The 23,129-nt window shown below is 41.1% G+C and overlaps 2 protein-coding genes across 4 annotated transcripts; both read right to left on the reverse strand.

The window, feature by feature from the left end:
• Positions 1-220: 220 nt before the first annotated feature.
• Positions 221-14,613, reverse strand: LOC101155451 (RAC-beta serine/threonine-protein kinase). 2 transcript variants are annotated; one of them, XM_011482936.2, is made up of 14 exons: positions 14,108-14,613; positions 12,577-12,667; positions 12,273-12,404; positions 12,043-12,154; positions 10,902-11,055; positions 9,169-9,300; positions 9,028-9,093; positions 8,861-8,929; positions 8,489-8,611; positions 6,403-6,531; positions 5,170-5,384; positions 2,233-2,320; positions 2,052-2,154; positions 221-1,968 (listed from the first exon to the last, which is right to left on the reverse strand). In XM_011482936.2, the coding sequence occupies exons 2-14, from the start codon at positions 12,620-12,622 to the stop codon at positions 1,889-1,891; spliced, it is 1,449 nt and encodes a 482-aa protein (XP_011481238.1). In that variant the 5' UTR covers positions 12,623-12,667; positions 14,108-14,613; the 3' UTR covers positions 221-1,888. The 2 variants fall into 2 exon arrangements, with proteins under 2 accessions (XP_011481238.1, XP_023817052.1); XM_023961284.1 differs by having other exon boundaries at positions 12,577-12,770.
• Positions 14,614-14,718: 105 nt separating this feature from the next.
• dhx40 (DEAH-box helicase 40) lies at positions 14,719-23,073 on the reverse strand. 2 transcript variants are annotated; one of them, XM_023961283.1, is made up of 17 exons: positions 22,638-23,059; positions 20,494-20,639; positions 20,286-20,405; positions 19,969-20,205; positions 19,767-19,833; positions 19,551-19,682; positions 18,334-18,433; positions 18,141-18,227; positions 17,640-17,822; positions 17,470-17,550; positions 17,229-17,386; positions 16,996-17,110; positions 16,804-16,912; positions 16,590-16,684; positions 16,430-16,499; positions 16,121-16,349; positions 14,719-14,914 (listed from the first exon to the last, which is right to left on the reverse strand). In XM_023961283.1, exons 1-17 carry the CDS (start codon positions 22,774-22,776, stop codon positions 14,793-14,795), a joined length of 2,190 nt encoding a protein of 729 aa, XP_023817051.1. In that variant the 5' UTR covers positions 22,777-23,059; the 3' UTR covers positions 14,719-14,792. The 2 variants fall into 2 exon arrangements, 1 of the variants encoding a protein (XP_023817051.1); XR_002874400.1 differs by having other exon boundaries at positions 14,876-14,914; positions 16,808-16,912; positions 22,638-23,073.
• Between the last annotated feature and the right edge of the window lie 56 nt (positions 23,074-23,129).

Consider the following 23,129-nt stretch of genomic DNA (forward strand, 5'->3'; position numbering starts at 1 on the left):
CCATCAGATTTTAAAATCCCAAATATTCATCGCACCTGATTTTTGGAAAAAAAAAAGTATTTAATTAATTTAAAGAATTGTTTAATTTAAGGTTTGTTATGCGGAGTGAAAGCACAGGATTATTGTAGAGCACGCAAAGCAATCCTCTTATGGAATCCCTTTCAAAACAAAAGACAAAAAAAGGAGAAATAATAATTCAAAAAAAAAAAACAGAAAAATGTCTGTTTGGAAAAAAACTTTTTAATAGATATATTTAATATAACGTTTACTTAAAACAAGATGACGTATCTTGAAAAAAAAAGAGAAGTGAAAGGACAAAGAGGGATAAAACACGACAAATAATAATAAAAAAAACATAAAAAAATGGTTTATATGCTCCTTTAGTACAACTTAAAGAGCAGCCAACATGTCTTCCAGCATTATGGAATAAAAAACAAACAAACGCTTGTGTCAATTTGAGCACTCATTATACGTTCCACAGCGTCTGTCAATCATGCGCTGCCATGAATCCAATTTGTTTTAATTTCCACTTTTTGCTCATTACTGCAGGCTAAAGGCTGGTTGGACAAGTCACACAGCATTTAGTACAACAACAACCCCGTTGCTGCAGACACACAACTGCACGCATTTCAACGTTTTCGACACCACATTAAAAAACAAACAACAACGTTTTCATACAGTTTTACGCGTCCAACAAGACATCATTTTTGGCCTCTTATTACCAGTTGATTGCTTTCATTCTTTAAATACGAGGATGATTGAAAATTCATGAAATATTAAATAAAAAGGAGCTCTTATTCTTTAGCTAGGGAGTGAAATTTATTGGGTTTAATACAGTGATTAACTGCTTTAATGGTTTCTATGGGTTGGTTGGGGGGAAACCACAAATGTAGGGGGACCGATCCGGAAAGGGCATCAGGACTGCATCCTTTGAAACATGTTCAGCCACGCAGTGGACCTTTCTGTAATACTGACTCTCATCAATTTAGCCACAAAGCTGGTCGGTTTTTGTGTGTCTGCTTGCAGGAAAACGACCAAACACAACTGAGAGTTTGTTGAGTGAGCTGCGTAGTGTCCTCAACTCTTCCAGAGGTGGAGAAACGTGGAGGAAACGGACACGAATGGATGGCTGGAAAACAAAACAAAAAATGGCGGATCATCCGCTCCTTTGCACACGTTCACACACACACACACACACACACACACACACTTCTGTGTGTCCTCAGAGTCACCGTGCAGTGCAAACACAGTGACTCTTTTTGCCCCCCCCCTACCATAGGTAAAACCTACACTGATTCGTAACAGCAAGTTCCAGAAAGAGCACTTGTCCCCCCCCCCAAAAAAAGAATCACGTGAAAAAAGCTGAATTGTGTCTTTACGTTGAAAACGGGTGAAATTAAGAAAACAAGAAGAAAAATGAAGAGAAAAAAACCAAATATCTTCAAAATTCCTAAAGATCCTTTCGCACGTTTCCTTGAGTCTAAATGCGGGGGCTGTGTGAGGCATGGCTGCAGCTGGTACAGAGGTGGGTGGGAAAGAACCTGGCTTTGGACGTGTCAAGGCTTTGATGTGGTGTCCAGAGAAGTGCAGCAGAGGTCCACCCTGAGAGGACGCACACAGACAAAGCTGCCGGCCGCTCCGTCCGTCCGTCCGTCCGTCCACACCCACCCGCTGAGGTCAGTCACTGGCGCTTCGTGGGTTCCTACTTCATGGTGTGACTCTCCAGGTGTCTGCGTGTGTGTTTGTGCACTACAGACAGAATGAACCTATGCTTTGTGCCATTTGTCGTTTGTGTCGTTCTGAAGTACTCAGCAGTGCAAGTGTGCATGTGGGGTTGTGATTGTGTGCCAGCCTGCCTGCTTGTTAGTTTGTTTGTGAGTCCGAGTGATCATTCCCGAATGCTGGCGCTGTAGGAGAACTGAGGGAAGTGTGTGCGCTGATCTGAATCCTCTGGATCTATACTGTCATCTGGAGAGTACACAAAAGACAGAGACAAGTTCAACACAAAGTTGAGGGGCCTCAGCAATGGCTCAACCAAAGCTTACACTTACACTTGTCTGGAGGAGTTATTGTAATCGACTGTGCCGTGAACTCGTCGTCAAAGTAGCGGGTGTCTGTTTCTGATGTGACCTGGGGCTTGAAGGGGGGAACGAGCTGAGCGGAGAAGAAGAAGTCAATATTTTTACCCAAAAGGATGCGTTTACTTTCAACCGTCTCGCCCATCTCGCTCACCTTTTTATCAATAACATCCTGCCAGTTGATTGAGATGAAGAACTTGTGAGTCATCACTTCTTTGGCGTCGTCTGGCCCACCTCCGAGCCTGCACCCACCCCCCCCAAAGAAAAAAAGCCCCACAAAAAGCCGTTCATTAGAAATGTGCACGCACCGGCCATGTTGTTTTCCTCTTCACACTCGCTGTGAGGAGGCCGGCTCCTGGGGCTAATATTAGCAACCCCTGAGCAGCACGACGGTCAACTACGTTCCCGTTTGTGGCCGTTACCTTGAACCAAAACCACTAAGGAGAGACCACCGCTTTGTTTCTGTTTGTTTTTCCCCTGAGACCGGGTTCCTCCAAGCATGTTGTAGGATTCAGAAAACAAACCCCAAGTATAAAAATGTGTAGTATGTGATACAAACTATGGAGTCCTATACTGTTCATAATTAAATAAATTAATATTTAATTCAATAAATATGACCTCATGCAAAATATATAAAAAATATCATGAAATTGTGAAAAACCTGCACACTGATTTTAAATTGGCCATTATATTATTCAATATGTTTCATTTTGTTTTAAAAACCTGTTCATTATTTTAAAACAGCTGCATCTTCTGCAGCAGACAGATTGTCTCTATTTGATCTTCAAATGTCAGCAAAGCAGATGTCGCTGAAATGTGTCATCTCTCTGACTGGCACACCGCTGAGCGGGTCTACAGGAATATGTGTCGATTTCCAGGGATCAGCAAATGTGCGTTTAGATCCCGCCCACTTTCACTGATTGACAGACTCATTCTCCTGAAAAAGCTCTTCATGAAATAAATAAGTCATTCTGAAAAACAGCAACATGAAATAAAAACAAAGCTACTTTGGAAAATATTGATTTTGAAATACGAGGTTTTGAAAAAAGACGTAGAATTATAATAATATTCCACATGATTAAAATGAATATTTTAAAATGCTGTTTTAAAATAATGAACAGATTTTTAAAACAAAATGAAATATATTGAATAATATAATGGCTTATTTAAAATCTGTGTGCAGGTTTTTCACCATTTCATTATCTTTTTATATATTTATGAGAGATTTATTGGTTGATTTTGTTTTTGCATGATGTCATATTTATTTATTTAATTAAGTATTTATTTAATTATGAACAGTATAAGACTCCATAACAAACAAAACCATCTGGGGACTAGGGCTGAGCGATATGGCCTAAAAATAAAATATCAGATTTTATCTTTTTTTATTCGATTTACGAGTTTTCCGGAAATCCCGTGACTGACATCACGATGGAGAGACACCATCGTGATGCCACGCCCCCGCCACGCTGCGAGTCGACACCATAAGCCGCGGTTACATGAGCAAAATATCTTGATTGGATCAATGGTCGGATTAGAATCTAACCGTGTACACGGGCCCAGAAAAACTTTTTCAGATTATAAATACCGGAAGAGAATGAGTTCCGCAAAGCAGCTACTACATAGATATGTCAGCTTTGTAATATACGAGATGATCCTCTAAACCTGCTTTTATTAATGTTATGGTTATTATGGAGCGCCTGTTCTCTCATCATTTTATTTTTAATCCGTGTGGTCAGTGCTCTTACTGTTGAAGAACGGAGCCGCAAAGAAGCCAGGGCTAAGAGAAGGCTAACACAGGCTAACAACATTTAGCCTTTGATGAACATAAATCCATGCAGGAAACGCTACAATCTGCATCCTGGCTGCACGTAAACATGTGGGAATAACATCAGCCTTTATTTTGTCGGGACACTACTGGAAACACAAATCCGTGTGATTGTTTGAATGGTTTCTAAGGACTGAGCGACATTTCTGCTTTGAGCTAACACACTGCCCCAAAGCCGCTGTGTGAGCTGACGGTCCAAGCTCTGCCCGGACACACACTTTTACCGGAAGACCCGGTTCTTCTGAGTTCGGTAGCTTGTTCACGTAGAGCTGTGGGACAGATCCCAGTCCTAAGTCCTAACAACACGCAACAAAGCATCCTCCCTTCCCTGTAAGTCCCCCTGCTCTGCTCAGAGACACAGTCACTCGCTCCACTTCCCTCAGTTTATACCGGATCATCGTGGATGAGTCATTACTTGGGAAATAAGATAAATAAAGTAATAAAGTAAAATAACGAATAATAATTATATAATAACGAAAATTAGTAGTAGTAGTGCCTTTGCAACATTACAGAGCTGATGTTGAGCTGAAAAAAGACCCCCCCCCCCCATGAGAGTCCTATATCTTTACTGCCATGAAAAGAATCCAAAACACGATCATGTTTTCAGGCTGTTTTTGGTTAAGATTTCATGTAAAAATGCATCAACCGGAGGTATAATTAGGGAAAAAAGTGTTTTTCTGTCAATCTGCTGCCCTTTACAGCTGGTTGAGACTACAGGTGACTGACTGAAAGCCCTCTTCTCATGGGCCGTTTTTCAGGAAGAAGACAGAAACGACGGATTTGTGATTGAAAATTAAACATTTCATAGACGGCCTGAAACAATGCAATCACTCGGTTGGTAGATTTTTTTTTTATCAACCAGTCTATTTGTCCGGTCAGTCAAAAATGAGATTTTGGTCTCTGGCATCAAACCACAAACAGCAAAATCTGTTTCAAAGCTGCTTCTAGCAAAAAACTCTGCCCAGTGCGTTCTAGTATTTTACTTTATGAGATGATCAAGCTAGCGGTAGCTCCAAAACATCAGATGCATTGATCTGCAAACATTTTTACAGCTTCTATTTAAATGAACTTTAAATTAGAGGCAATTTCCAAAGGAGATGTTAGAATAAAATAGTTCTTGTTGAATATATATTAGTCATTTGTAATCTTTGGTAAAGAAAGTAAAACCAGGGAGAGAAAAAAAAAATCGTTTCAAACCGAAAGTCAAATTTGGAATGAAAAACTGTGAGCCTTAATGCTTTGGCCATATCGACCAGCGCGTACCTTTGTTTGGGATCCTTTTTCAGCAGGCCTGCCAGCAGGGCCTTGGCCTCTGGGGCCAGGTTCTTGGGGAAGCGGATCTCCTCCATGAGGATAAGCTCAAACAGGCGCTCGTGATCCTGGTTGTAGAATGGCAACCGACCGCACATCATCTCGTACATCACTACCCCCAGGCCCCACCAGTCCACCGCTCTGCCATAGTCATTGTCCTCCAGCACCTGACACCAGAACAGGAGAGCCACAGCAGAACTATTACTGACTGTATTGAAAAACTATGTACGCAATATTCATGCTGTATGTGGAATACCCACTCATTTGTGCAATATTCACCCCACTATACTGTACAGTATTTATGTCTTATTTAGCTCCTTATCCTTATTTTAATTAATTCTTCCTTTTTATATTGTTGGTAGAGAGTTGCTGGAAAAAATGTCATTGTGCACTGCAGAATGATAATAAATGATTCTGATTCTGATTACTATAATCCAAAAAAGCAACAAGATTACACAGATGACAAAAGGACAATCCAGATTAAATCAAAGAAGAAAAAAGTTGAATTTCTTTCATTTAAGGAAAATAAAAACAAACTTGCGCTGTGCTTTTTCTATCCAGTACCTGACCATCAGCTGAAGAGTTAAAAGTTCCTTTGTTGATGCAAAACTAGCTGAATTGTTGTCTTTTAAAGTTGAAGTGATCCCAGAGAACCTGCTGCTCTTCTAACAAAATCCTACCCATTTTTCTCAGTTTACTTTCTTTTCTGCATGACCTCGCCACTTTCAGTTTCATTGATACAGTTGCTTAGAAACAAAGAGGCCAACCAAACAGAACTTGTAAGACTGAATTAAAAAGGGAAATGACTTACTTTGGTTTATCGTAATTCTTTTATTATCCACAAATGTGTATCTCAGAAAACTTTCACTTTCTGATCCCTTTCATTTCTGAGATTTGGGTTGTTCTTTCTAATCAAACAGTGTCCCCTCTGCAACACCCCAGCACTGAAGTTGATTACATTTCAGTGTTTTTGCTCTTAAAAACCAGCAACAAAAGGCTGCAGACACACACAGTGCCATACACGACAATGTAATTCAGCTCAACAGAAGGTAACGTCACCCTGTTCTCTTTGAGCATCAGATCAATGGATCCCTTGTCAAGAAAGACTTCTATGTAATCAACAAAACAGCTTCAAAAAGTTTCAAGTCTGAATGTGATGTTGTTCATAAAACAACGATCCTCTACCTCTGGTGCCAGGTACTCGGGGGTTCCACAGAAGGTTTTCATGGTGGCTCCGTCAGTGACCCCCTCTTTACACAGCCCAAAGTCGGTGATCTTTATGTGGCCGTCTTTGTCTAACATGAGATTCTCAAGCTGTGGGGAGACCAAAACAAAAGAAAAAAAGTCAAATCTGCAAAGCCCAACAACTGGAAAATACATGAAAAACAGAAATCAATCAAAGACACTAGAAGCTGCTAGGTACAAATATAAATACTGTATTTTTCAGATTAGAAGTTGTGTTATTTTGAATGGTTTGGCTAAGCGTGCGTTTTATGGGATTTTTACAAAAAAAGACCACTAGAGGGCACTGTAGGTGCGTGTATCAGTGTTTGCTGCTGACAGCAACGCAGAAGAAGAAAAGTCTCCTGCCGGGACTCATAGTGACTCAGAGGATAGAGAATTTAATGGATTTAGTGATTTCAAGTGATATAAAATGTTTAGTTGAATTGCTAGCATGTTCCAAATGCTATGAATATGTTATGTTCATATGTTGCTAGATTATACTATTATACTAGATTCCTCCTAGTTTTCCTGAAGCTAAATAACCATCAATGTGTTCCGGTAGGGAAGCATGCAGATTTTCAGTCTGTGTTTCTTATTGATTGAATGCATAAAGCATTTTACCCATTGGTTTTCCCGTTTCTCTTTCTTTCTTTCTTTATTATGGTATCTTCTGTCTTCTGTCAAATGTTTTTGCAGGGCCATTCACATTTCCAATTAAATGAGAACTTTTGTGATCTCCTTTTTGACATGTGGCGTGACACCAAGTGAAATGACCCAGAAGTGACCCGCATGCGCAGAATAGTACTCAACGGTGTACGACGTCAGTCGTTGTTTGCAGAAGTAGCTAACGTTAACAATGGATGTCAACAACAGTGTTGTCAACAGCGGAGCTCTTTTTGCATTATTACATTTATTTTCACAAAGGAGCAGCACAATTACAATCTTGTCATTTTAAGAAGTCAATGGAGACAGGATCGTCTTTACCCACTGTAGTGGAATAGGGTATGTGTATGTGCTGGGGCCGCGCGTGTGTGTGTGTGTGTGTGTGTAAGAGAGAGGAGAGAGCGCGTGCAGCGCAGGAGGGAGTGAGAGGGGGCAGCGGAAGTGTGTTGGGGGCGCGCATTCATGTTGTGTGTTACGGAGGAAGGACTACGGTAATAAAAGAAGGCTCCCCCCAGAATAAAAGCTGTTGACTCTTTATTAACCCGTTCTGGAGAATCTGAGGGTCCGAACGCGGAAGTGAACCCCGAAGGAGGATCCGCCTTCGGCCCTGGAGAAGGTCTCCCCCGTGCTTCTGACCACGGTCAGAAAGGAAAAAAAAGTCACAGCGGGAAAGATTCAACGCCACGCTCTGCCGTTTCGCTGGAATTTTTTTCAAAAAACGCCCAGTTGCGTTAAGAGCCCTTGAGTTTGTCCTGAATGGAGCTGTCACCCCAAATATTAATCCAATCGGTGACCTTGCTTCCCTTCCACTGAATGGTCTCAGCAGCGTTCTCCGCCATGGTTGATGTTTATGTTCTCATTCCCGCCTAATTCAACGCAGAATGATGACGTTTGTAGCGTATCAAAGACGTACGGGTCGGATACGCGTGGCCTGGCCGTTTAGACGGAGGTTGCATTTCAAAAGATCGGATACGTATCAGATTCAGGACCACATACCCAAGTGGCCTGGGTCGCATTTGAAATGATTGGATCTGTGTTGTTCAGACTGTCATGAAATGATCAGATACAGGTCGCGACCAGGGGCAAAATAATCAGAATTGGGTCGTTTCAGCCTGCAGTGTGAACGTAGCCTTAGATTAAACGCCCGTTTTTGTTCTCATAATTTGTTTTTTTAAACAAATTAAGTCCCAAAAGTGAGACTTATACTCCAGATCGACTTATAGTCCCAAAAACTAGTGTAATTTAATCAAATACTGTTTTTATTGATTTGTTTCTCTTCTCAGGAAACCAGCATTGCTTGCACATAATTTGAAACTGTTCCCTTCAGTTATTGTTCCTAAATAAAGAAGATTTGAAACAAAATAAATAAAACTCAACATTTTACCTTTAAGTCCCTGTAAACAACATCACGGGAATGTAGGTACTCGAGCGCTGAAACGATTTCTGCCCCGTAAAACCGCGCCCTGTCTTCTGTGAAGACTCTGTCCCGGGATAAATGAAAGAATAGCTGCAGAGGAATCAAGAGAAAACATTACAGTCATACAAAAGCAATGATCTAAATAAATACGCTTTCTTTTTATTATTTTTGAACTTGTGTTTGACAAAACTGAAGTTAAATGACTAAGATGTAAGAGTGTAATAAGCAGACAAGTGGTTTCAAGCATCCAATAGGTGTGGCCACAGTTTACTGTTGATCTTGAAGCTCTTCTACAATCGCACAAGTTCCAAGTGTTACAGATGTTTTTAGGAGACGCACCTCTCCTCCATTTGCGTATTCCATCACAAAGCATAGCCGGTCATGTGTTTGAAATGCATATTTTAGTGTCTAAGAAAGAGAGAGAAAAAAACAATTAGAATTTTATTACAAAAGTTTAAAAATCTTCTGATTTGTTTAAACATAAATATGAAGAAAGTGTAATCCACCGTTAAAAAGGGGTGCCTTGTATTTTGGAGGACCCTGCTTTCTGTCACTGTGTGTGCCACCTCGTCCTGCAAACACCAACACATTCATTTTTTAGGAATAAAGTGCTGCTACAAGGTCTGAAAACATGTCGGATGGCTGACTTTAGCGATGATGACTTCTTTGCGGAGGATTTTCATGGCGTAGTACATCCCTGTGGCCTTCTCCTTCACCAGGATCACTTTCCCAAAAGTCCCTTTGCCCAGAAGCTTTAGATAATCAAAATCACTCATTGTCTAGAGGAGACACAGGTCATGTTGAAAAGTTAGCTATGAGCCAAAAAATACAAGAAAACGTATCCAAACAAAACAGATCTTACTCTAAACTACTGTTTTTAAAGAAAAATAAAAACCTTTTCTTTTTTTTTACAGTGTTTCTTTGTATTATAAGTAAAAACAACCAATCTGAATATCCAGAACATCAATAATGGTGGTACCAAAAATCTGCTGGATCCTTTAACCTCAATCCTACATAAGAAACAGTTAACTTTTTTTATTTATGAGTTCTATTAAATATTTCAAAAATATCAATTTAGTTGAAACTAAATCATAATAAATTAGTGGATATTTTTATGGGGCCAAAAACATTATGTAAATAATTGTAGTTCAATATGCCAGAAAAAATGTAAAAAAAAATAAACCCACAAGCATTACTCGTATTGAACATTAGGACAGTTCCATCAAAAAGGCTTCAAGAAAGAGGCTTAAGGTTTAAACAACTTGCTGGATAAAGATGAGTTTAGTTAGACCAGGGGTCCCCAAATCCAGGCCTCGAGGGCCGATATCCTGCTGGTTTTCCAGAAAACCTGCCTTATTTGCTGCCGATTACCTTGATCAGGTGTGTTTAGCCAATAAGGAGCTTCAATGGCAGGGGGTTGGAAAACATGTAGGGCACCGGCCGTCGATGCCTGGATTTGGGGACCCCTGAGTTAGACAAACCGGGCCTCTGCTCCCCTACCAGATTGTAAAAACAGTGATTCCTGACTATATCGCGGTTCACCTTTCGCTGTCTTGTCTGTTTGTTTGTTTTCTCTGCAACTTTTAATGCTATACTTTATTAATTTTTTACAGTGCATTGAGTTCTGTGACTTGATTGGATGTAGACCTTGTCAATCAATCTCACATGGAATGTGTCCTGTACAGAATGCGTTCAGCTTACCAAATCTACATAAACTGTTTTCATTCTAAAATACTGGACTTACTTTTCTATCAAAGTTTGAACTTTGAGGGTTTAAATGAGAGAAAAGTGTGAAAATGTTTGTCTGTCTAGGAAAAGTGTATAAAGTGCAAAGTGAGAGGTTTTACGGCCTAAAATCCTCCTGGATCACAGTGTTCCCTCGTTTATCGCAGGGGTTCTGCTCTAAAAATAACCTGCCATAGCTGAACATGCAAAGAAGGATTACAGATGTTTTCAGGGTGGAAAACTCCTCACTAAACACTTTTCTCGGACAGACATCAACGTTTTCACACTTTTCTCTCGTTTATATCCTTAAAGTTCAAACTTTCATAGAAAAATAAGTCCAATATTATAGAACACAAACAGATCTGAGATGAAAGAGTCACAGGTTTGGTGAACACATTCATGACAAGAGACAGGCACAGAGAAAAATTGACTGACAAGGTCAACAGCCAATCCAAATGAAGAACAAAGTGCACTGTAAAAAAAAACATGCAAAAAGAAAGAATCTGTGAAACAGCGAGACCGCAAAAGGGGAACTAAAATGTAGCGAGGGACTACTATATCTTAAAAAAATAGAGACGACTACCTGGCACATTTTATGTATCGTAAGCTATTTTTAGAGCATAACTCTCGCTGTAAACAAGGGAAAACTACTCACCACTTTTGTGCAAGACTTGGACACAGCGATCTCCATCTCCTCTGTGCCGCTGCTGTCGCTCGGTGAGCCAAATTTGATCTCCATGGGTTCCTCATCCTGCTGTTGACTCTTGAGGCTGTTTGTCACCGCCTGGATCGCCCGCATCCACTCCTCCCTAAACCAGAGGAGAGGCCGCGTTCACCTCAGCAAATCTCTAACGCCGTCTTACAAAAGCGACTAATGCATTCTGGAGTAAACTTTAACTTTTGTTCATCTGTTACTACAGGAAATTTAAACGCTTGAGAAGGAAAAAAAAAAAAAAGAGTGCGCTGACTAATGAAGTTTAGATTTTTATGTGTGCTATTCGGCAGAGAGTTATGGGGATTTAGTCCTTGGCAGAGATGAGGTAAACAAAACTCGATGGCAATTGCAGCGGTTTGATGTGCCTAATCAGGTCTTATCTGGCACTGAATCCTACTTGGAGCATGCTGGCTGTTCCTTTTCTCACAAATTAAATGGCTTTCACTGAACATTGCGAACAATGGTCCCTTTGGGCTTTCTGCATTGCAGTTCATGACCTTTGTTGTCCTGTCTTTTCTGATCAACTTAACGTTTCTGACAGAAGCCCAAACAGGTTGAGAGGAAATTAAGAGCCCTGTTTTTCATTTGTGCTTCGTCTGTGTCAACAGTTAGGTTACCACACACGGAAATTTGTCGGTGTTGTTCAATGTAAGAGAAACCTGATTTTCAAAATACGTACAAACTTTGTCCTTGAAAACCAAACGTACACATCCAGATAATGAATCTGCCAGGCTGAAATAGGATCTTTGTGCATAATCCACAGGTCTAGCCCTCTATTTTGGCTTGGGAGATAACAGATGATAACATCACGCATCTCCGTTTTTCTGTTTTCCAAAGCCAGTAGTCTAATGTCAGACATCTGCCAGTTTTTTTGACATAAAGGGAAAGCTCAGCATCGATAGAAAAAGTAGAAATCGGTAAGTGTATTTTTTGCTGTGATGTTCAATCAGAAAAGATGTGGGGTTTAACTTAATTATGGTGCAGAGGTGAAGTAACTGCATCGCCATCAGCTGCATGCAAACATCTCGACTCAGGCGTCCTGAAACACCTGAAGGATGTCCACGCTGATTTCGTTGGTTACCTCTCCTCGTTGCTATCTACGTGGAACGTTCGTTCGATAACCGAGGTCCACTGCAGGCATCGGATGACAAACGTATTGGGCCTGGGTCGCTCCGTCTTCATCAGCTGACATTCTGCAAAGTGCACACACTTCAGCTTCCCCTAGAGCACTAAAGCAACTTGTGGCAGAGCATGAAAACAGGCCGGGATCTGGCACTTGGTAAAAGCAGCCACCTTGAAGGAACTACTGACCTGCGACAGAGAAGTTGTTGAGAGGCGGGAGGCTGTGGTCACCAGACACTTCAGGCTTTTCCTTGTACCCGATAAAGGAGCCATCAGTCTTTAAGATGAAGTAACGTGGACGCCACGTCTTAATGTATTCACCTGGAAACAAGAGACATTACTGTTAGACACCCTGTTAGGACCCTTTACACAATCATGCCAGCCTGCACCAAAAGATTATATTACAGTTGTTGCCGTCAACAAAAAAAAAAAGGCTTTTTTCAAATAATCACTAGATTCACGTGTTGGGTGATGAATACAAAGGGCCCCTTACCTCTCTTGTGGAGCCATCCTTTTTTAACAACACTAACTTCATTCATGCTGGGGCAGAAGACAGTCTGGGTATGCAGGGGGCTGCAGACGAGCTGAAGGAAATTGTGGAAACCGTTCTTGTTGGTCCAATGCCTGACAGTTGCTCAGATGTTGAAAATTGTTGTATATAAATGAAATTTAAAAAAAAAAAAAAACCTAAAGAAAATGAGCAGATTACAAGGACATCCTCAATTAAAAACCCATTAAAAAATGATCAACAACCAGTTATTTGTGTAACATTCCACAAAATCTACACAGAATAAAATAATCCATGCGTGAGATTCCAGTGATGTTCACAGGTCTGAGTAAAACTGGATTATGCTTTGTGGAATCTGGTTTTCCCTTTAACAGAGCGTAAATGCAAAGGTCATTTTCACATAACTTACTGGGGAAGACCGAAAACTAAGTGAGAAAAGTCACAGGACCTACAGGAAGTAAAAGTACAGCCAGTAAGACTGAAATGAGCAGCTAAAGTGATGAGCATGTGTTACACAGTCTTTGTTTTCACACCTATCTCAAGCGTGTCGCCACTAAAGCATTCAATAAAACTCATCATCTTTAGCACGCTGGAGGACACATTTATTGTCAGAAAAACCACACTAGCTTACTGCCGTTACTCATTCAGACCTTTGTTGGTTTTTTTCAAAATAAAAGACTCCAGCATGTCTGACGAATGTCACACACACAAAAATAGTTCCACAATGCGACACAATTTCTGCTGAATATTTGCGGAGAGGCCTTGGTGATCCAGGGTCAGTCCTGAATCAACAGCTTACGTTAGATAATAGGTTTACCAGAATCTCACAGCATTTCAGTGAAAATGATGAGGCTGAAATTTTTCGAGCATACAGTCGGAAAGGCTGTTTGAACTGCTTTGTTTACCAAGATAAAAGACCGATAAGAGTTCACTCGACTTCAGACTTTTTATAACCATCCACGGTTATCTGTAACTCAAGTCGCCCGCGTAATAATAGGCAATTACTTTTTTATAACTTGTAAATGAGAAGAGGGGCTTGTCTTTATAGTAAAGTCTATGATAAAAATAACACAACAACGTCATAAACCAAGCTTAAACTTTCCCTTATAAATATATTTATAGAGAATAAGAAACAAAACAAAGGAATGCCAGAACAACGCGTAAAATGTAGGTGAGAGCTACTAAACAACCACGACCACACGAAGCCTGTGTGTTACAGTGCGTAAACACATCCTTAGTGTGGTAGCAAGCTGAGACAAAGTCAACAAAGGTTGCCGGCCAAGTTCAGGACTTTTCCCGTGTCACACCAGACCACCGAGACTCAAAATAATGTCCAACCTTTGGGTAGCGGGACAAATTCCTCTGTGGGACAGCAGCGAGGACTCGAACCACGAGCGCGTCTCGATTTAAACAACGCAGCTAGCTAGCTTCAATATCCTTTAAGCTAACCGCTGCTAGCTAGCTAGCACGTCAGTTAGCCACCTGCGCTAGTTTTCATTACTACACTAACGCTTACCTCAACTTTGGAGGCGAAAATAACCTCTCCCGGCGCTTGCTGAGGTACTCCCTGGTTACGATGCACACCGCTCCCGCCAGTTGTCACTTGAAGCGTGTGTGTATTGAACTCTGTCAATGATCACACAGCTCAGCGGAGAGCGAGCCGAGCTTGTTGTTTTCTTCTCCCGCAGCCAGCAGCAGTAGGGTCGGTCGGTGGCGGCGTGCTTGGTCGGTTGCTGCTGCGTAGGTTTACAGAAGCAAGCAGACCGGACAATAAATAAAGTCCACTCAAGTGAAAAATGGGCGAACGGAAAGGTTATTTACAGAAACAAACAAAAAAACTAATCCAGACTCAACTTAAAGGAAAACGTCGTATCTCCCCGTAGCGTTCACGCGATAATAGTCGCCTGCCTGTCACTACAACAACCCTGCAGACGCACACAACAGGAAGTGACGTAGAGCAGCGAGAGGGTCCATGTACCTGAGCAGACGGTGAGAAAAGAACATCAAGTACTGAACTCCCCTCAACCCGACCGTGTTTTCCCTCAACTTAAGCAAAAATGTAGGGGAAAAAACATTTATATTGAAAGATCCTACTTATATTTTCAGTCTGCGCATTCATAAACAAAATAGCAGTGGAATAAATCTTTATTAGTTTTGTCATCAAAACAACAGTCTGATCTGTCAGAAGGAAGTCCTTCATGTCAGAGGGCTTTGCTCTGTTCTCTTTGCTTCTTTCGTTCCAAATAGCGAGCTCGAGCATCGCTGACTGTGGCTTCATTATTTCTTTTTTCCAGTTTCTTCATCGCATCTTCATTTAAGACGTCTGAGAACAAAACAAGAGAAGTATCAAGTTATTAGGACAGAGTAAGCATATTTTGCACATAACTAGCATTTCATAATTACATTACAAGACAAATAGAATCATGTTGTTATGATGCCATGTTGTGTTGTAAAGAAAATTAACATTTTTATTTGAACAAATCAAGTGAATTTGCAGATCTATTAAAACTGGTTTGAAATATTGTAATTTTCCTTTATATTTATAAAGAAAAGGCCGATGTAAAGTGTTCCCTAATTAACTTCTACAATATTTCTGTCAATCCAATAACAAATTAAAATGTTCACAGAAAAGTAAAATTTTATTAATTGAACATAGAAAAATAGAATTTTACATCACCAATACTAAAAGCTAAATTGATCAAGATGACTTTTTTTTATTTCTAAAGTATGCAATTACTTTGAGACATTAAAAGGTAAAAAGGTATATTATTTTATTATAAAGAACACATGGTCAAATATATTTAATCTACCTTGCCTATTATCTATGTGATTATTTGATCTTTAGGGCAGACTTAGTTCTGGTGGTTAACAAAATAACCACATTTTTTAGGTACATGTTTATATTCCTGTCCCGAACGGACAGGAATTTTTCTCTTGAAGTAACATTTAATGGAATTTTAAAACATTTTATGTACCTGAACAATTGTTACACAGTAACTTTTAACAGTCATTAAGGTATTTAATTAACAAATAAAGGAATACGACCAACAATAAGCTGCATTTATTTAATTAGAAGGAAAAAAAAGATTTTTTTACTGGCTTTAAACACAAAAAACAAAGAATCATCAACCTCTATAATGTTTTCTCCAATGCTCATTCTGGTTGTGGTTACTCTTTTTTTTTTTTACCCCCTCTTCTATTCTTGGTACTTCTGATATTATTACTCATAAAAGATTCCATGAATTCAGAAAATTCCTCATCTATATAGAATAATGGAAGGAAGCGACTATTGGCAGGTTATTAGGTTAGATTTAAAATACGTGCGGGCACTGCAGCAATCTGCATTTCTGTGTCCAGCATGAAATTCCATCCCTTTGCATCACAGACTGACCTTTTGCTACCTTTTTTACTATCATTACAAAGTTTACTAGCAATGAAATAAAATAAATGGTCGTATTTCCCAAAATATTCCAAATTGAAATAAATACGGTACATAAAATGATAGACAAAAGGAAAGCATCAACTGAACCTTGTTGTCTTTTTGCTGCCTCTTTGGTCTCCCATTTCTTCATCTCATCATCAGTAACTTCCTGTCTTGCAACGCTGCTCAGCTCGTAGACGTCCACTTCATGAAGCTTCGGTAACAAATCCTTCACCCACTCGTATCGGATCGGACACACCGTCCGGATGTAGACCCTGGAGGTCACCATCACATCATGGAAAATGACCCAGTTCAGCTCCGCCTCCTGGTCAAACAGCTAACAATCGCAAACAGATAAGGCCAGAGTGGTTGTTGCAGACTGAAGATTTATCATGTAGAATAAACACGCATGTTTACCGACGACGATGGATGAATGTGCACCATGGATCCATGGCCATCCATGGTGCAGAACACTTTTCCAACAGACCTAAAAACAAAAAAAGGGGGGGCAAAATCTTTCACTCAAAGCCATTTTAAAAGAAAACAACATGAATTTTTAAGTTAAAACTCTCGGTACCTTCTGGCGACATTTGTAAAGTATCCTGTGCACAGACATTGCCTGAAGAGCTCACTTTTATTACCATCAAAAGTTTCCACAGGGAAATCTCTTTTCTGAAAGGCAAGCACATATATTTCCACATTTGTTACAAACTATGCATTCATGATGATAATAGCAACATAAAAACATGGATATAAAAGCTTTATAAGACAACAAAAAAAACATCCTCTACTTGCTGGAGGCGGAGCAGAATCTCTCGCAACTGAGTCTCCACACTAAAGGCCGACTTTAGCGCCCTCCAGTGGATCCAGTTGTCCTTACACCATGCCGATGGTCTGTCACTGTAGATGCCAAGAGCATGATTTGCATTTGTACGGCTAAAAGCCATGAAAACAACAACACTGTCTCAAATGGTTTTCCTAACCTGGATTTACAAGACTGGAACACTGTGAGGAGCAGAGCAAAGTCATTCATACTGCCAGTTTTAGCAGCCAACGCCTTGTGCCTGGTGTCCGCCTCCTTCTGCTTTTCAGGCTCACCTGAGGTAAACCATCAAAAATATTTACAAGAATAAGATTTGATCCAATTTACATGTTATTGTTCTACATTAACGTTTCACAAAGAGATGGAGAAATCATTCGTTAAACTTCTTCTGACCTGGCCTGATGTAGATGTTCTCCACAGACAGCATGGCGGCCACGGGGAGCAGCAGGTCCTGACAGCCGAGCGAGGCGGCTTTAAGTAGAGCCCGGGTCAGGCCGGGGTGCAGCGGGAACTCCACCATCAGCTCCCCCAACTTAGTCACTCTCCCTCTCCTGGATCACATAGACCAGCTCGGACGGGTTCCACCACCTGAACCTGCTGCATTTCTGTTTAAACTATGGATACAACGGCCCACCTGTCAATGGCATCAAACTGATAGAGCTGCTTCAGTGCCTCCAGGATAAATCTCTCCTCGGGACAGGCCAGATAAGGAAACCTAATGAAGGATCAGGGTTTCCGTTGAGCAAAGATTGTTTTAGTGGTTGACTGACTGAGACAAACAAAAAGGAGGAGAGAAAGGCAAACCTGATGACATCATGAATGCCAAGACACTTGAGAGTGAGAATCACTGCAGTCAGGCTGGTCCTCTGGATCTCAGGGACCGTGTACTCAGGCATGCACTTCTCCCAGAACTCGGCCGTGTAGATCCGAAAACATTTGCCAGCAGAAGTTCTTCCGGCCCGGCCGGCTCTTTGACACGCCTCGCTCCTGTCGGCAGAGACCCGCTTTGACGGTGAGCGCACGCCTCCCACACAGCAGCACACGTATGAACACTGCTGTTGCAGCCAAACGTGTGAATTTTATTTGATCTTTGGCTCAAAACAGTTGGATGAAATTCCAACATTTCCTTTGATCTAGAAAAACTGTTTTTACACTAGTTTGAACTTGAACCTACAAATGAAGAGCGTTTCAATTCAACTCGAAAATATTTGATTCCTGCCCAAAATAATGAGAAATGTCTTTCATAAAGATATTCATTTTAAAATGTTTTTTTTTTTAAATAACGTTTATTTTTCTGAGACTCACTTTGAAATAGGAACAACCTCCAACACATCCAAGCCCACCCTGGAGTTGTGGTTGAGTTGCTTCACAAAGCCACTGTCTACAATATACCTACATGCAAAAAACAAGAACAAATGAGATGTTTTTTGTTTTAAAGAAAGCATACTGTTGGTGAAAATCTTAATAGCACATCAGCAGTGTCTTTAGTTTGACTCACTTTATGCCATTTATAGTCAAGGACGTTGCTGCAATGTTAGTGGCTACGACACACTTCCTTATTCCTGGAGGCGGGGGCTGAAAAATCTGCTTCTGCTGATCTGAAACCAGATTTAAACCATCAAACAAAACTGGTACTGATGTGAACATGAACGTCATGCATTTGGAGCTCAGTGAAATGGTTATATCTACATTCACAAGGCGGGGCAGAACTTTAGGAAACTAAAATGTGAATGGATTTGACATTCATTCTTGTTTACTTGTTTGTTTGAACACATATTTAATTTACAATTGATTATCTTGAAGAAATCCAGAGAATGTGGAAAACTTCACCTTCACTGTTCAGTAGCAGGTATTTCTGTCTGAGTCACACTGGTGGAAGTTTGGGCTAAAGATGTTCTGGATCCATTTTAGGTCAGAGAACCGGATCGTTCAAAGTGAACTAATATCAACTATGACTAGTCAACCACAAATTATGATACGAATGGAATTGTTGTTAAAAAGAATTGTTACGCCCCTGATTATTAACCAGCAGAAAAGCTGATGCTGCTTGAAGACATACAAAAATGGACTTAAAAGGAAAATAAAGGACTTGATTTGATGAATCGATATTGTGTTTTTTAAATTACATCAATTCCATTTGATCACACAACCCCAGCTTAATGTGTAGCCCGTCTGACTGAACGGCATCAACTTAAGGTTTGTGGGGGAGAAACAACAAGCCAGAGCTATTTTTCCAAGTTTAAGGTAAGGCACCTCTCCTCTTTGGTGAAGCAGTCTTTATGCTTCCAGATGGGGAAACATGATTTCAGACTTTGTGTTAACAGTCTGGAAAATACTTTTTTCTTTTTCTTTCATCTTAATTATGTGCACAGCTCTGGGCAGAACCTATAAAGGTGAGATCGTTGCAGGATCTCAGTGTGGAACTAGACAAGGTCGCACCTACCAATGACTTCAATTCCACAAATTACTTTTGGAGAACGGGGGGGGGGGGGGGGGGGGGGGGGTGGGTGGGTGGGGGGGGGGGTGAGTCTGATCTTGGACAGGAAGATCAGACATTTACTTTATTTTGGTATTTTTAAAGTCAATCCTGACTAATATGTTCTTAAAAAAAGATTAGGTGGGCTCAGTTTACAGGTCAACATTTTCCACATTTCTCTAGAGAAGGAAAATTCATTTAAGAAATCTTTGCACATCTACAGGAATGTGAGAATATACCAGTGGGCATGGATCCATACAGCGGGAGGATGAGAAGGCCCTCCACCGTTTGGTCGTACACATCGTAGCGATAATCGATGCTCTCTGCTTTTTCAAACAGCAGGTCGCACGCGCGCTCAATCTCTACTTGGCCTGTCAAAGAAGAAAAACAATTGGAACACATTTGAGGACACATCGGGATCTTGGGAAGTCATCCAAGCATCAGCTGTCACTTACCTGTCAAAAACACCAAAATATCACCAGCCATTTCAGTGGTATGAACATTCAGAGCCACCTTCACCACCTGCAGGGCAAAATGTGCACATTTCCATAAATATGGGCATTTTCCTTTAGCACATTTAATATATCCTTTACAACATTATTATTATTATTGACAAGCTATAAATGTCAGTTTATAAACCCCAACAAACCACAGCACCTCTTTGACATAACCAGTGCTTTCTAGGTCCTTGGGTCCAACAGCTGTCCCAAACTTGCAGGTAACAGGGAACACCCTTCCAGGAATAGTGAAAACAGGACAGTCGTTGAAGAAAACTGACAGTTTGTCTGTTTCCAAGGTAGCAGACATCACCACCACCTTCAGGGGGAAAGACCTGCCTTTGGTGGCCGTAGAAGGATTGGAGAAGACCTTCTTCAATAAGCCCAGCAGAATGTCCTGCAACAAAACCAAACTCAAGGAGGCACGGACACCATATGCATTCAAGTTTATCCTTGCTGCACAAAAACCAGACTTACTGTGTTGAGGCTGCGTTCGTGGACTTCATCCAGAATGATAACGCCGTAGGCAGAGAGCCCAGGGTCTGCGAGCACCTCTCGGAGCAAACAGCCGTCTGTCATGTACTTCACCACCGTGCTCTGGGTCGAACAAGCTTCATGTCTTTACAAAAGTCCATTCAAGACACAGCAGCTTCCACAAGCGAGAAGGGATCTTTTTAGCACTTACTGGTGACGTGAAGTCATCAAAGCGTACTTGGTATCCAACTTCTTTTCCCAGAGAGCACTGCATCTCCTGAGCTACCCTCTGGGCCACTGTGATGGCAGCCACCCTGCGAGGCTGAGTGATGCCGATGTTGCCATCTTTGCAAAAACCTACAAAAGTCAAATAAATATTGGGGGAAAAACAAAAAACAAAACAAGAAAAAGACATGAGTCTCTGTAAACATAGTCACAATTAGGCAGCAGGTAATATCGCCAAGGAAGCAATGAGACGTCAAAATGACAGAGTGGGGGTTCCAACACCTCCAAAGCCATTGCTGTTTCATAAAATCCTGCTTCTTGACAGACAGACTGCTTCTACAAACACTGTGAAAGGGTTTGGCCGCTCTCAGGGAATTCCAGCATCTTACTGTGACAAGATGCCCAGCTGTGCCACGCGCCCAGTCATGATCTTTCCACACCCGCTCTTTTAAACCAGCACCACGGCGAGCTAACAGTTACCGTGTTAGCCTGTGTTTTTGACAGACATTGACTTTTAAAAAAAAAGACGTATTGAGTACGGTGCCATGCTTCCACTTCAGGGTCTAAAGCGGTCTGCGGGTGCAATGTTTACACAATCGGCAACAACAAAATGCAGCCGGAGAAGCGACCAGACCTCCCAAAAGAGGCTGAGGAACTTCATAGTTGGCAGGACTTTTAAAGAGTTTCTTCATGATGGGGGTGTTGCATCTTCCCTCGTCTACGGCGTGACGGCGTGCACTGACAGGAAAAGGATCGATGACATGATGCAGAGATCCGGCTCTGTTCTGGGATGTCCTCTAGAGTCTGTGACTGTGGTGGTTGACTAGAGGATGTTACAGAAACTGGAATCCATTGTGGACCCTCCTCTTCTTCATCATCATCCTCTGCATGGGACCATGGGGGCACAGAGGAGCTGCAGGACGGAGCGCTCTTGCATTTCTGTCATATTAAACCACGAGGCCCCGTAGACACTGGACTAAAATTACTGTAATTCATTTTTGAAGTGTATTTTTAGTGCCGTTGTCCATCTGCTGTTTTTAATAGAACTATAGTAATAAGGCAATTTCCCCTCTGTGGGATCAATAACACGCTATTCTATTCTAATCTATTGTAGTAAACATCTATTCCAGAAAATATCCCTGTGAGAACAACGAAGTCCCAAGGTGATCTACCACATACAGTGTCAGAGCAGGACCAATCATGGAGGAGATCCAAACTTCCTGTGGCCTTAACAGCAGTGCAGAGAACCTACAGGAATAGGTTTCCATCCTAAGTGCAATGAAGAAAAGTACCAGTAAGTGATGTAGATAGAGCACCTGTGGACTAATGGAGAACAGAATCGGCTTCTCCTTCATCCCAGTTGGGGGTGAATCACCCCACCATGGCCAATCACCATGAGGTTTTAATTCAATTCCACTCTATTTAATAATAATTACAATAGTCATCTCAATGGGCTTCATACTGGTAACTGTGAAATAAACCTGAATCATAAAGTCATAGAATTCAATAGGTAATGGCTAAACTAAACTGGCATCCCTGCCCTTAGACCCTCCTTCTCGGTAAGAAATAACTTTGGAAAAAAACAAAAAAACTTCAGGGGTGTCCACATGAAGGAGGGATCCTCTACCAGGACGACAGGCAATGCCAGAACTCAGAAGAATTAGTTTATTAAACTCTAAAACTAGGTATTTAAATTGTCCAGCAGATGGGCTTCATCCAGATGAGTGGGGGGTCCGCGAGACGAGCAGCAGCAGACACAATTCTCCCAACTACGTGGGAGCAGCGTGGCCTTGACCCCTTCCATGCACAGGTGCACAAAGCGATGTCCATACAGACATGATGGACGGGTGGAAAAAAAGTTGGCAGAATACAGACTTCACTTTTGAGAAATAAGATCAAATAAGCGGGAAGAAGACAGATCTTCTCGCCACATCTCACCTAGAACAGGTTGCGCACTACATGACAAACACAAACCCCATACTTTTAGAAATCAGTAAAGCCAGAATTGACGGGTTTTGAGGACAACACGTCACTTATCCAATAAATCATCCTGTGGGTTTTATTTCTGATTATCTTTAAACTAATTCAGAACATGTGAGACAAGGAATTTGAGGGTAAAAAGGAACTTACCCGCTTCATAAAGATACTGTGGAAGTTGTGTCGTCTTTCCACTTCCAGTCTCTCCACTAACTATCAAGAACGAGTTTTCCCTGACGGCCTGGACTAATTTGCTTTTCTGGTGATATATTGGCAGATTCTTTGATTCCATCTCCTGAGATGGAAGCGACGTCACGGACAAATTACCAAACCAGAACTGCAAGGGATCATTTACAGTGTAAAACAGATTTTAAAAGCCTAACCCACCGCTTTTAAATGCGCTTTAAAAACACGACAAAGCATTGACGACTTCCGCCATCAAACCCGTTCTGGCTTGCAGTTGGACGTTCTCTTGGTCACGTGACAACGGAAGCCCAAGTGCATTGCTTTTGCATTTTTTTTAAATAAAGTTCGAGCATAAAAAAAGTAAACAGCAAACTATATAACACCTTTATGTACAAACAAAACAATTGTCTCCCTTTTTTTTGGAACTGATATTGTTTTTATAACTCAAAAAATGACATG

Source organism: Oryzias latipes, chromosome 13 (genome assembly GCF_002234675.1).
Source record: "Oryzias latipes chromosome 13, ASM223467v1".
Lineage (NCBI taxonomy): Eukaryota > Metazoa > Chordata > Actinopteri > Beloniformes > Adrianichthyidae > Oryzias > Oryzias latipes.